Below are 12,286 nucleotides of genomic sequence, written 5' to 3'. Positions count from 1 at the left end.
GAATCATTCTCCTTTTTCGTTATTATCCTCCGAAAACACATAGCATTGTCGCTTATTATAATTTAAACATTTCATTTTATTAACGTCAGCTTCTTAATATCTGTGTCATTGAATAAATACTAGCTAAAAACTAATCTTAAGAGACTATTAAACTGTATGCAAATATTGAAATAAGCGTCATACAAGCTACGCTAATAGTAACTGCCCATCCCGGACAATATTATGGCAATTATACTAACGCACCCATTCACTAAAATGCATTAAAAGGATACCGTATTTATTAGAACTAAATAAAGTACGATAGATACGAGGGCTGAATTGAGCAGTCACTCGAGTTATACGACAGCAAATTGATGCCATTTCTTTGCTTAAATAAGCGATTCGCAGCAATTAACACAGAGCCACAGTATACAAACACAAAGCACACACGTTAATTAAACCTGAAATTTCACAGTCGAATTAAAGCTGTCACGAAGAGTGCAAAATCTGCAAATGATTACGAACAACTCTTGTCACAGTTTCAAAGTGCAGAATCGCGACCTTGATTCCACTACTCACTTACAGGTAGCAAATTGATATGACCTTATACCCAATAAAAGATAAAATTCATCATTTATAATGGACATGGGCTGCAAAATAATAGGAATAGCAAAAAACTAGAACGGTAAACAAATAATTTATTTTTCATTAGCGTAATCAACATGCTGGGATGCTCGTCATTGTTCGATTGTTTTCGCGGTAAAATTGAAGAATTGTGGTTATCTTCAATATTTTTAAATGAAATTATAACACAGTCACCACAAGATTATGAGATATCAACGTAAGGCCCTATCCTTGCTAATAATTCTCAAAAACTGCAGGGGGAATATCGATAGGGAATACGGAGATACCATGGGAGAAGTTGATACATAACATTTAAACAATGACGAACTTAGTGGTAAATACAGATGGGGGCGCCCCCCCCCCCTTATTGCCAAACATTGCATAACCCCATTAATAACTTTTTTATGTCATAAGATGGCATTGTCTTGCGTAAGTAGGTAATAAATGTAACTAAAAGTTTAACTTTGCATGTGACTTGATTACTTTTTATTAGGATAAAAGTAAAGGTAACTCAAGATATCTTTTGCGCCCCCTCCTCGAGTTTTTTCTGTATCCGCTACTGGACGAACCTTGTATCTTCTTGACGTAAGCCGTAAGTTATGAATAAGTACCGCTGAAGGGGTAGTGGGGCAGTGAATAAAACTCATGATCAAGGGCGTACCCGTAGGATCATAACTAGGAGGGGGGGCAGCCAAGTTGTGACATTTTAGCATTGAAAAGGTGAATGAAACCAACATTATCAGAAAATTATAACAGCACTTTATTAGTTTATCATTATAAACTAATAAATCTTAAGATTATTTCCTTGAAAAAATATTTTTATTTTAGTACTGATACTAATACATATCATTTTTCGTGGGTCTAAAGAAGATTTGTTGAATACTTCGTTTCAATTCAGTACTAATTTCGATTAAACACTTACGCGATTTTTGCTTTTAGGGAGGAGGGCAGCTGCCCTCCCTTGCCCTTCGCTGGGTATGCCCATTCTCATGACAGACTTGGGAGGTAATTTCATTGCTTTCTGCCGTGCCTAGGTGGTATGGAATGCTCTCATTATGATACAATACGCCTGAGGGCTGATATGAGTTGGCAGATGGTGTTTAGATATTCAAAATTATTTTGTAGTTGTAAGTTAAGCTGGTGAAATAAAAAAATTCAATTGGCAAGTATCATACCCAGGTAGCAAACAAGTATTGGCCCAACATTAGCTAGCGACATTGAGCCTTCATTGACAAGCGGCATTTGCTGATATTCAGCTAACAATAGGCCCAACATGGAGCAGATATCAGTCCGCTATTAGCCCAACATTTAAGAGCTTTTAGTGTTGGATTATCTAAGAAATGAACTTGAATTTTAGTAAATGAGAGAGAGAAGGATAAAAGCAAGCCAGCTACTGAAAAATAACCTCATATAATGAGGTAAAGGCTGATGTTATGGTGGAACATTATGCCAAATTTTTCCATCTAATAGGGTGGTTTCCTATTATTTTTTTATTGCTTTAATCGAAAGATTATTACTCCTGAAGTACGTATTTCACGGTTTTAGATTTTTAAACGACAACATCTATTTTTCGCGATTAAATGAAAAGTGAAAATTTTCAAGCGCACGAAAACGCGACGCTTAAGTATGAATGTCGGGAAATATTCGTACGTCGTATTTCTGGTTCCCCCTCCCGCCCGGTGAGGTGACCTTGAGGCGAGGCTTAGCGCTGATACGTCGCAGGATGCTAGCGGATAGCTGAGTACCTTGCTGAATGGTAGCGCATGGCTTAAAAAAGGTTTATTAATACCTTATCAAACGAAGAAAACTTTCCGAACTTAGCCAGTTTTAATAGGTGATTATTAAGACATGTTTCCCTGAGCTCTGTGTCTCATGCATGCATTGGTAACCTCAGACTATGTATAACTCCTATCCTCTCGTGTAGAAACTAGGTCCCTGTGACGTCATGCGGAGTGGAATCGCATGGGCGCCAATCTGGCCTTTTTCAAATGAGGATAAAATTTGACCCTTGCCATTCGTCTAAACCGGTATTTCAAAAACCAAATAATTTGTGTATTATGAATACACTAATGGTGGGTAACGAATCGCAATCAATGCCTTTCGTTTTCTTTGATGAAGGAAACTACCCTATTCCCTAGCCCCTATCCCATCACAACTAGATTTTTAAGGAGGAAGAACAGGTGAAAGAATTAGAGCCTATAAGGAATGATGGGCTTTCACATGGGCCTCTGATATTCAGCGTGAAACATGTCTTTGAGGTGATATGTCAATTGAAGACAAGGAAGCTTCTCGACAGAATGGTGTTCCTAATGTCATCCTCAGGGAAGTATTAATGGCAGCAGTGGCATACCTAGCCAGACTCCTCAACAGCTGTGTTGGGTCATCTTACTCCCCATTATCACGTTTGCTGCCATCCTAATTTCCCTTCCTGGGTTGAGAATTTAGAGGGACAGACCAGAGGGTTACAAATATACTCCATTTTGTGTGGTAAGACCCAAGGTGGGTACTACATAGGCTCATCCTCTAGCCACTGCCTACAGATGGTGCCATTGGTAGAGGGGAAAAGGAGGAACATAGAGAGCCTTGTTCAGGTCCATTGCCCCTAGGTGCAAAACTTTTGTTGCGTAAAACTCGATTCTGAACTGATGTCAGGGAGTACGGTTGTGTCATATGCAAGAGTGTACCCAGAGAGGGGCAGGAGGGGGCAGCTGCCCACCCCCCCTAGAAGCAAAAATCGCAAATGTCTACAAGGAAAATAACATTTTTTCAAGCATATAATTATAAAAACTAATAAGGAGCTGTTAGTTTCCTTAAAATGTTGATTTCATTTACCTTTTCCATGCTTAAATCTTACCTACAATCTGATCAACCATGGCTTGCCCCCCCCCCCTAGTTTTGATCCTAGGTATGCCCTTGGTCATATGTATGCGGAATGTACATGTTTCTCAAAATTGTACGCCTACAGGTCCTCTCTGGTCAGGTTAAGGATGATGTGTCATTATGCAGGTCAGGATAAGTGATCGGTCAACTTAAGGATGGTCTGCCATTATGCATGGCACCACCCAGTTTGGCAAGTTTGACCCACAGCAGAGCGCACAGCAGCCAAAATTTCATTGTGACCCACCAGTGGGTCACACTGAAGTTTTGATTGCTTCACATAGGTTACCATATGCAGTATAGTCTCTTAACTTCTTATTTGGCTAAACAGTGATAGCCGCAAAATGAAAAACATACATTAGCTGTCGTGCAGGGTGGAAGTCTTGTGTCTCTGATGAGTCATGCCACAGGGAACGTGAGAACCTAGAAGAGGGCTAAGATTTCCTGTATCGCAAAGGCAGAAAGATTGGAGATTGATTTAGAAGAATTCTCTTGTCATCATATTTGGGAGGATATTTGAAAAAGCTTTGCAGTAGCTAATTTATTAATTATTCAGGAAAGTATACTTCCTTCCTGATGAGCAATTCAGTTTCCAATCCTAGGAACAGCAGTTTTTGGCAGGTTTTGTAACCAACACATTCAACAGGAACTTCTTTAAGAGGTCTTTTGGTGGCATATAGCAACAAGATCCACTGTTGAAGATGAGGCAACACTGATTACTGGCTTGGATCATACCACGAATTTCTGAATAACTCCAAAAGACTGCTGTATTCAACATATTAATGCCGGCATGCTACATGGGTCTATGCTCAGGTCAATTATTTTCCACATGCACACCCATGAAATTTTTAGAACAGGGATGGAATATACTCCAGCATCTCCACACCCACAATGAGTGCATTCAGGGGGAGTGAAATCTCAAGCTTGAGAGAGAGAGAGCCCTTAAGGGCTACCATAACAGCTGTAGCCTTTCACCCTCAATTCGATCACTACGTAGTAGCTCAGGATGAGCGCTCAGACATTTCTCACAGAAGTCTTTTCAGCCACTACTTGCCTCAACAATTGTCACTGATAGGCAGGAGCTCAAATACTAGTTCTGCGTGGCCAATGTGTTTTTAGATGGTTAAAAAGCCCCATAACATAGCACTAACTCAACTTTTCCCATTCAGGGTAGCTGAGAATATGCTGGATAGTGGTCCACTCCCACGGGGAGCAAGAGCTCTCACTCCATCTGTATGTGCCTTGTATCATACTCCTGCTCAGATGAACAAGATTAATGACTCCCCTTAGTCAAACTAAAGGCTTTATGAACAAGCTACTGCAATGGATCGGTTGTTGAATAATATTACTTAACACAAGAAAGAACAAGGCCATTCTTTAAAACTACTTACATAAAACACCACCACATGTTGCCCTGCTGCTGAACGGCATGAATTTGCCCTTGGGAACTCAAAGATTTACACCCAACCTGCATATTTTTCATCACAAACGCAGTACCAGTATGTCTAGAGTCCTTAGATCTATACTTAATGGACAGCAGCTGGTACAGAGCTCAACACACTAAAACATCTTCATAAGTGGTCACTTACATCACATCCAGATGATGATGATGAGAAGACTTATGTCCTTTGCCTGAAGCACTAAAAAAAATTCACCAGTCTGGATGATAGAGCAAGCCTCCAACTTCACACAAGTAACACTAAGAATCGTGAAAATCATAAAATTCCCTTGAAGGGTGTTGTGCTGCAATATAACATGGGCAAAACCCACTTTAAAACACGCGCCCCCGGTGAAGAAGGCGTCACCACGCGACCTTCCCCACTCCACCGGAACGCTCTCCTCACACCACGAACCTTCCCCACTCCAGCCGGCTGCCTTCCCCTCACACCACGTGATTTCCCCACTCCCGCAGCAAAACGCGCACCTGCTCTCACACCACGAACCTTCCCATCCCACCTCCTTCTCATCGAATGCGTCAACTCGTGACCAAGCGGAGCGCCCTCATTGGACGGAGGGAGGCCAGGATTGGGTATAAAACGCCGTGCCCGAGGCTGTAGAAGGCAGTAAAACTCCCTCAAATCAGCCTCCATACCACCTAAATTGGATTCTCTAGTAGGTGAATGCCTTCCGGGTCCAATTCAAGATATCATCAGGAGACGAAACGCTGCCAGAAGACTCTGGCAACGCACTTACCTCCCGGCAGACCACAACTTATACAGAGCGCTCAAAAACCACGCCACCTCCCTGCTCCATGAGTTCAATTCAACAAAGTGGGATTCCATGATAGAGTCTTTGTCACACAAGGACAACTCTGTATGGCAACTAGCACGGAATCTAAAAGGGAAACGCCCGCAGTCCAAACCTCTCATCCACCAAGGAGTCACCGCTGTATCAGATGCCTCCAAAGCGAACCTCTTCGCTGATCACCTATCCGCAACTTTCCAAAACCACCTGCCTTCAAATCTGGAAGATGAAGCAACAGCAACTATAACATCTCTACAGGAAACCCCAACACCACCATTCCCTATAATAAACCCAGCAGAACTACAAGGAATAACCTCCAAACTTAAACAACGCTCTGCAGCAGGACCAGATACAATCTCAAACCGGGCCATCAAGAATCTCCATAGCAAATCATTAACATATCTTCGCCACTTACTGAATGCCTGTTTCCTGTTATCCCACTTCCCCATGCCTTGGCGCATTGCAAAAATTATTCTGCTTCCTAAACCAGGCAAACCTCTTAACGACCCCAACAATTACCGTCCAATAAGTCTCCTCAACTGCTTAGGAAAAATTCTGGAGCGCTGTATCCTGAACCGGCTTTCGGCGGAGATCGACGAAGGAAACCTTCTGCGACCAGAGCAAGCCGGCTTCAGAGCACATCATGCAACAAAACACCAAATTACCAGAATTGCTGAATACATTAACTTCGGCTTCAACATAAACAAGCAATCTCATGGGGTGTTCTTGGACCTACAAAAAGCTTTTGACAGAGTCTGGCATGCTGGACTACTCCTCAAAATTTCCAACCTTCCCATTTCCACGTACATACAAAAACTCCTAATTTCCTTCCTTTCAAACCGATCCTTCCGTGTTTCCGTCAACTCTGCCTCCTCACCTTCCAAACCGATTACCTCCGGAGTACCGCAAGGCTCCGTTATCTCACCAATCCTATTCAATCTATTCATTAATGACCTGCCCTGTAATCCCAAAACCGAAACCTTCCTCTACGCCGACGATACGGCAATAATCTCCCGCCCCTTCAACCCTAATATAGCTACAAGAAATGTCCAAGAACACCTCGATTCTGTCAAAACATGGATGGATACATGGAAACTATCCATCAATGCCAGAAAATGCAATGCCATCACTTTTGCCAGGAGATCAAAATATAAAAACACCACGCCTTCACACTATGGACAGGAGATCATCCCAGATGCCAAAGAAGTAAAGTTCCTGGGAGTCATACTCGACAACAAACTGTCCTGGAATGCCCACATCAATTATGCTGCAAAGAAGACACAAGCTGCGTTATCTGCACTCCACCCGCTCCTAAACCGAAGAAGCAAGCTTCATATCAGCACCAAACGAACGCTGTACCTGTCAATGATACGGCCTCTAATGACATACGGATACCCTGCCTGGGCTAATACTACTAACACAAACCTCAAGAAACTGTGCACAAAACAAAACAAACTAATACGTCATATGATCGATGCTCCATGGTTCGTGAGAAACGAAGTAATCCAAAAGGACCTAAAAATCCCCCCACTAGACCAACACCTCATAAACATTAAAGACAAATTTGAAAAATCACTCACAAACATCAACAATACACTACTACACGACATCTGGAATTATGAAACCAACCCACACTTCAAATACCGCAGATCAAAACACCCGATTCGCCTGGCCCCACTAACACACAATGAAAAACACAGTACCTAAACAATGAACAACACTTAACACCCAAACACTAAACTAATCAAACCATAAACACAATACGTCCTATCTAAAATCCCGCCAAGAACTCACATCAAAACCAACATGCGATTAGCAGCTACGGCTGAATATCGCAACATATGCGCACCAGCGCAGTTCAACCGTCCTGCGTAGAAGGCAGTCGCGGTTGAGGCGGCCTTAGTGCGAACCCGAGCGAGCATATCCTCAGAGGTTCTGCCACTAGGCGCTGACGTTTCGTCTCCTCATCCAGCCGGATGAGGGAAGACTGCAGGTGGACCGGCGCCGCACTCGCACCCTCCGCGAGGAGAGCGCACGCCATCCCAGAGGGTCCTCTACGGTACGGGGTACCGATCAGGAATCGTGCGGGCATTAAGTGCCCGGTAATCGCCTCAGGGTCGCCACTCGCCGTTCTTGTTTGGTACTAAATGGAGCGCCGTCGGCCAACAGTTATCCGATCGTCGGGCCGTTCCACTCCGCAGCTTATCGTCGAACTCCCGTTTCGCGATGACAAGCTTGTTGGGTGCAAGGCGTCGCGGCTTGCAAGCGACGGGAGGACCAGGAGTCATCTTGCTATGGTGCGTGGTGAAGTGTCAGGGCTCTCTTGGAATGCCGGCGGGGCGGGTAATGTCTGGAAATTCGGCTAAGACCGAGTGGAAGGGGGAAGTCTCCATCACAGTTTTCACTTGGGGGACGGAGCACTTCACGGCCGCACGCGCTGCGGGACGTCGCCGGGTCAATTAAACGTTTTAGGCGGACGTCGACGAGCAAGTTATAATACGAGAGAAAATCTACACCGATGATCGGCTGATCAACAGCGGCCACAACAAAACGCCAACGGAACATACGGTGGAAACCGAAGTCCAAATATAAGTCTAGCCACCAGTAAGAGGAAATTACCGTCCCGTTCGCGGCACAAAGTTGATACGCGTCGAGCGCGCCGCGTCCTTTCACTTGGGAGCGGGGATATATGCATAGATCCGACCCCGTGTCCACCAAAAATCGAACTTTCGACGAGAAGTCGATAACGTAAAGGCGGCGGGCGTAGGGCAGTGATCATCAGCCGCCGTTAAACACTGTCCTGCTTGTTTCCCGCATAAAAAGAGCACGGTTGCCAGCACTTCAATGCCTCGGACCCAAAGGTGTTATGATACCAACACCAATTGGGGTTATCGCGGGCAGAGGGGCTTTGAGAACGCCGGCGTCGACTCCTTGAGCGGCCGCGGCCACGGAAATTTGAGCGGGCGGCACTTAACGCGGCTACCTCACACGTTAGCTCCTCGATCTGTTCCCGGTGCGCGTTCATCTTGGGGTGGTGGGAAACGGCGGCAACATGCGGCCGTCATTGTCTCTTCCACATCTGGCTGAGTTTAACGCCATCAACTTGGTTGAAGTTCAGGGGGCATTTCTCAATTTCACTTGCCTCCCAAATCAGTTGCCTGTGATAAAATTTTTCTTGGGCTAACACTTGCGTTTTGTCGATTGAAATTTATGTCCTTCTTCTGAGTTAGCATGCTCAGCTATGGCCGAATTTTCCGCGTGACGGTGTAATATCGCCCGTTTTTGTTCTTTTACACGGGAAGTAACGGAATACCCTGTCTGCCCGATGCAAGATTTCCCACATGAGCACGGAATTCTGTACACGCCTTCCACCTTCATGGGATGGAGTCAGTCCTTAGCGGAAGGAAACAGGTCTCTTATCTTCTTGAATGCTTTGTGCCACATCACGATGCCTGCTTTCTTCAGCACGTGAGAAATTCTCTCCAATGTTCCCGCCACGTATGGAATAGTGGCATAGGCCACTGGCTTGTTGCTTTCCCCTCTCTCCGCGCAGTCTTGTGATGTGTGTTTTTCTGGAATTCTAGAGTGGAGATGGATGAAAGCTTCCGAATATCCATTCTGTCTGAAAATTTCCTTCATGTGATTCTCTTCTTTCTTCAGAGTGCAATCGTCTGAAACCACTCTGACCCTATGAAGGAGTGTTTTCATGACCGATGCTTTCCGTTGCGGATGATGGTGGGAGTATCTGTGGAGTTAACGGTCCGTGTGGGTTGCTTTTCTGTATACAGTGTCTCTCAGGGATCCGTTTATGCCTCTCTGCTCCAGTACAAATAGAGGAATGGAGAATTGCCTTTTATAGACGTGACTTTCCTTGTGGCCATCATGACAATTAGACACACGATGTAGGTTAAATTGTTACTTTAATTGAAAACTTATTTGCATGCTTAACTTTCACAGTTCTTATAACCTCAACAATAAACTGCTCAACACACCGGTACAGCAACACCATGAATAAACTGCACGCCCGTGAGCTAACGCAAAATTGTAATGCAGTGTTGCACTCTGCAGGATAACCACACTGTTCGATGCCTTTCATAGGTTTATCAACTTACGAGCAAACTGTCGGAACGAACCTCGCTCGTATGTCGAAGAATTACTGTATATGTACATCATTCATTCGTAAGACCTCTTTCGGACGAAACGATTTTCCGCCACTGTGCATGGCACACGGCATTGGAGAGAGTCATCTTGTTGCGTCTCGTCTTAAAGCTGCCTGAATTTCATGCAAATGGTGGCCAGCGAAAAGTTCTTGATACCAGTTCTATAGGCCAGGAACCAGCAGTACGGAGATCCGACCCATCTCTAACTTAAACACTAACTTATGTTGATGCATTATGTACACAGAGTGAATTGGTGTACACGGTGATTTGGGATCCTCCCCTTTACGAATCCTCAACACACTGGACAAGCCCCCTCCCCTCCAACTCCTCAGCTCCCTCACTGGAGTTGTGTGCTCAGGACTCAGTTTCTCAGAAACTCAGTCCTAACATTAACAGATATTTTCCTACTCATCCCACCTCAATTGCTTCCCTTGCCTTGCACCTGGAGAGTGAACATGATAACGCCACAGAACAGAGAAAGGCATTGAGCAATCAAGATAAATTTCTATAGAGAATACAAGTTTCACTCTATCATCGCATGAATAAAAAAGCCATAATTGAAGGTCTCTCATGTCCTTCCTGATTGCATATTCCTGGCAATGGCCAACTACAATATTAAAAACAAATAATTCATAGCACCATTCATTAAATGCTTTGATTTCCTTCATTTGACTTTTTATTTCCTCGATTAAAATATTACAGTAAATTTTATGATAATTCCCGAAAATCCAAAATATAGCAAGAAAAAACAAGATTACTTGATAGCCATCTAATTCATAACAGTTGGCATTTTACTATCACAGGCTTTTGAGAATAGAAAAATAAAAGATAAACCTATCCTTGATGACCTTGCCAGCATAGATATAAGATGAATATATTAGGGACTACATCATCTAGGACTGCTTTTCTGAATAAACTTGCAACCTTGCTCTTTATCAAAACCATATCTCAAGATACCTAAATCACAGGAAATAAGCAGCCTTGATAGAAAATTCAGTCAAATTACATGGTTGACATCCAGAATACCAGCCTTGGGATAATAAATCAAATAGCTACAATCAACACAAGAATGAAAACATAAATTACTGCTTGAAGTGTAGGCGTAACTGGCTAGCTTCATTTTCCATCTCCTCGATTGTTCTTGTTTTTATAATTGGGTTGGTTTCATGCTTTTCCAGGCGTTTGTATATTTCATCATTTTCTTCAAGGTCATTCAATTTTCTTGGAATAATATGTGCATGTACTTGCTGAAAAAGGTTAGAAATTACACAAAATTTAATATTAGAAACATAAAGAAGTAACTACGATTTTTTTTACACAAGAGTAAAAGACAGATTTCACAACAAATGTGTTTCATAAAATAAATACTAACCAGAACCATTGTATTCAAAGTTGCAATATGATAAAATCCCTGAAAAAAGTATTTGTTGCCACGAGGGCTGTTTTTTAAGTAAGGGCCGCTTTGCCGTAAGTAAGCAGTTCTCACGCCGTCCGTAATGAGTGTGCGCACTGCCTCCAGTCATTCCTTGCTAACAACCACGTGCCAGTTACAGTTCTGTATCTAACCTTTACGCTTTACTGTGGATCTTTTCAACGTTTAAGATTATTGAATCACCTGCCACGTGTGAGATTTGGTCAGTGATATGATTTTTGACTGCAAGAAACATATCAGGTGCCGACATTCACCCTCAGCTTTGTGAAGTATATTCTGCTAATGCAATGAGCAAAGTGCGGAAATGGGTTGGAGAATTCAAAGATGGCCACGAAAATGTTCACGATGACGATGATGATCACTCAGGACGGCCATCTTTGACCACAAACGTTGTCGTGCTGCAAAATCAAGGCAACGGTGTTCTGGGACAGGCACGGTGTTTTGCACGTGGACTTTATGACACGAGGAATGACGATCTAACTCAGAAGCCTACTGTGCAACCCTGGCCAGGCTCCGATGCGCCATTCAGAGCAAAAGACGCGGCATCACGCATAAACTCCTGGTTGTCAGGGCAGGCGGCAAACTTCTTTCAAGAGTGGTTTCAAACTAGATCTGGATTGGATCCTTGATTTCAGGTGTTGGATCTTCGGATCCAAATGCTTTTTAAATTGCCTGCTATAAAATGTAGTAATGATTCAAGTTTCTTCAGGGTGCACACAATACAAGGATTGCAATTTTGGTTGCCATAGACATTTTAATATTTTCAAATTTTCTTCACACATGCTTCCCCTAAATTTTTCACTTTCTCATTCCCTGAATTTCATCACTTGTGTTTCAGACACAGATGCTTCAGGGGTGATGAGGAGGATTTTGCACTTCCTCACCTTAATTTCACGCAACAGTGCACACAGATGGCATATATTGAGTTCTCCCTATCCAAATGGAAATGTTTCCACACTTTGGAGGACAT

General features: G+C 43.3%; 1 protein-coding gene across 3 annotated transcripts in view; it reads right to left on the bottom strand.

The window, feature by feature from the left end:
* Nucleotides 1-12,286, bottom strand: part of LOC124171343 (glutaryl-CoA dehydrogenase, mitochondrial) — a 120,453-nt gene that overhangs the window by 66,168 nt on the left and 41,999 nt on the right. The window contains exon 1 of one of the 3 annotated variants that reach the window (XM_046550499.1): nt 273-637. The exons of the other annotated variants lie outside the window; for them this stretch is intronic. Within the exon in view, the coding sequence (XP_046406455.1) occupies nt 273-360 (88 nt within the window). The 5' untranslated portion in view covers nt 361-637. Of the gene's footprint in view, nt 1-272; nt 638-12,286 lie in introns of those variants that run through there. 3 annotated transcript variants of the gene reach the window in all.

Source organism: Ischnura elegans, chromosome X (genome assembly GCF_921293095.1).
Source record: "Ischnura elegans chromosome X, ioIscEleg1.1, whole genome shotgun sequence".
Lineage (NCBI taxonomy): Eukaryota > Metazoa > Arthropoda > Insecta > Odonata > Coenagrionidae > Ischnura > Ischnura elegans.
Note: the sequence above shows the minus strand (reverse complement) of the source record. Positions and strands in the feature narration are given on the sequence as shown.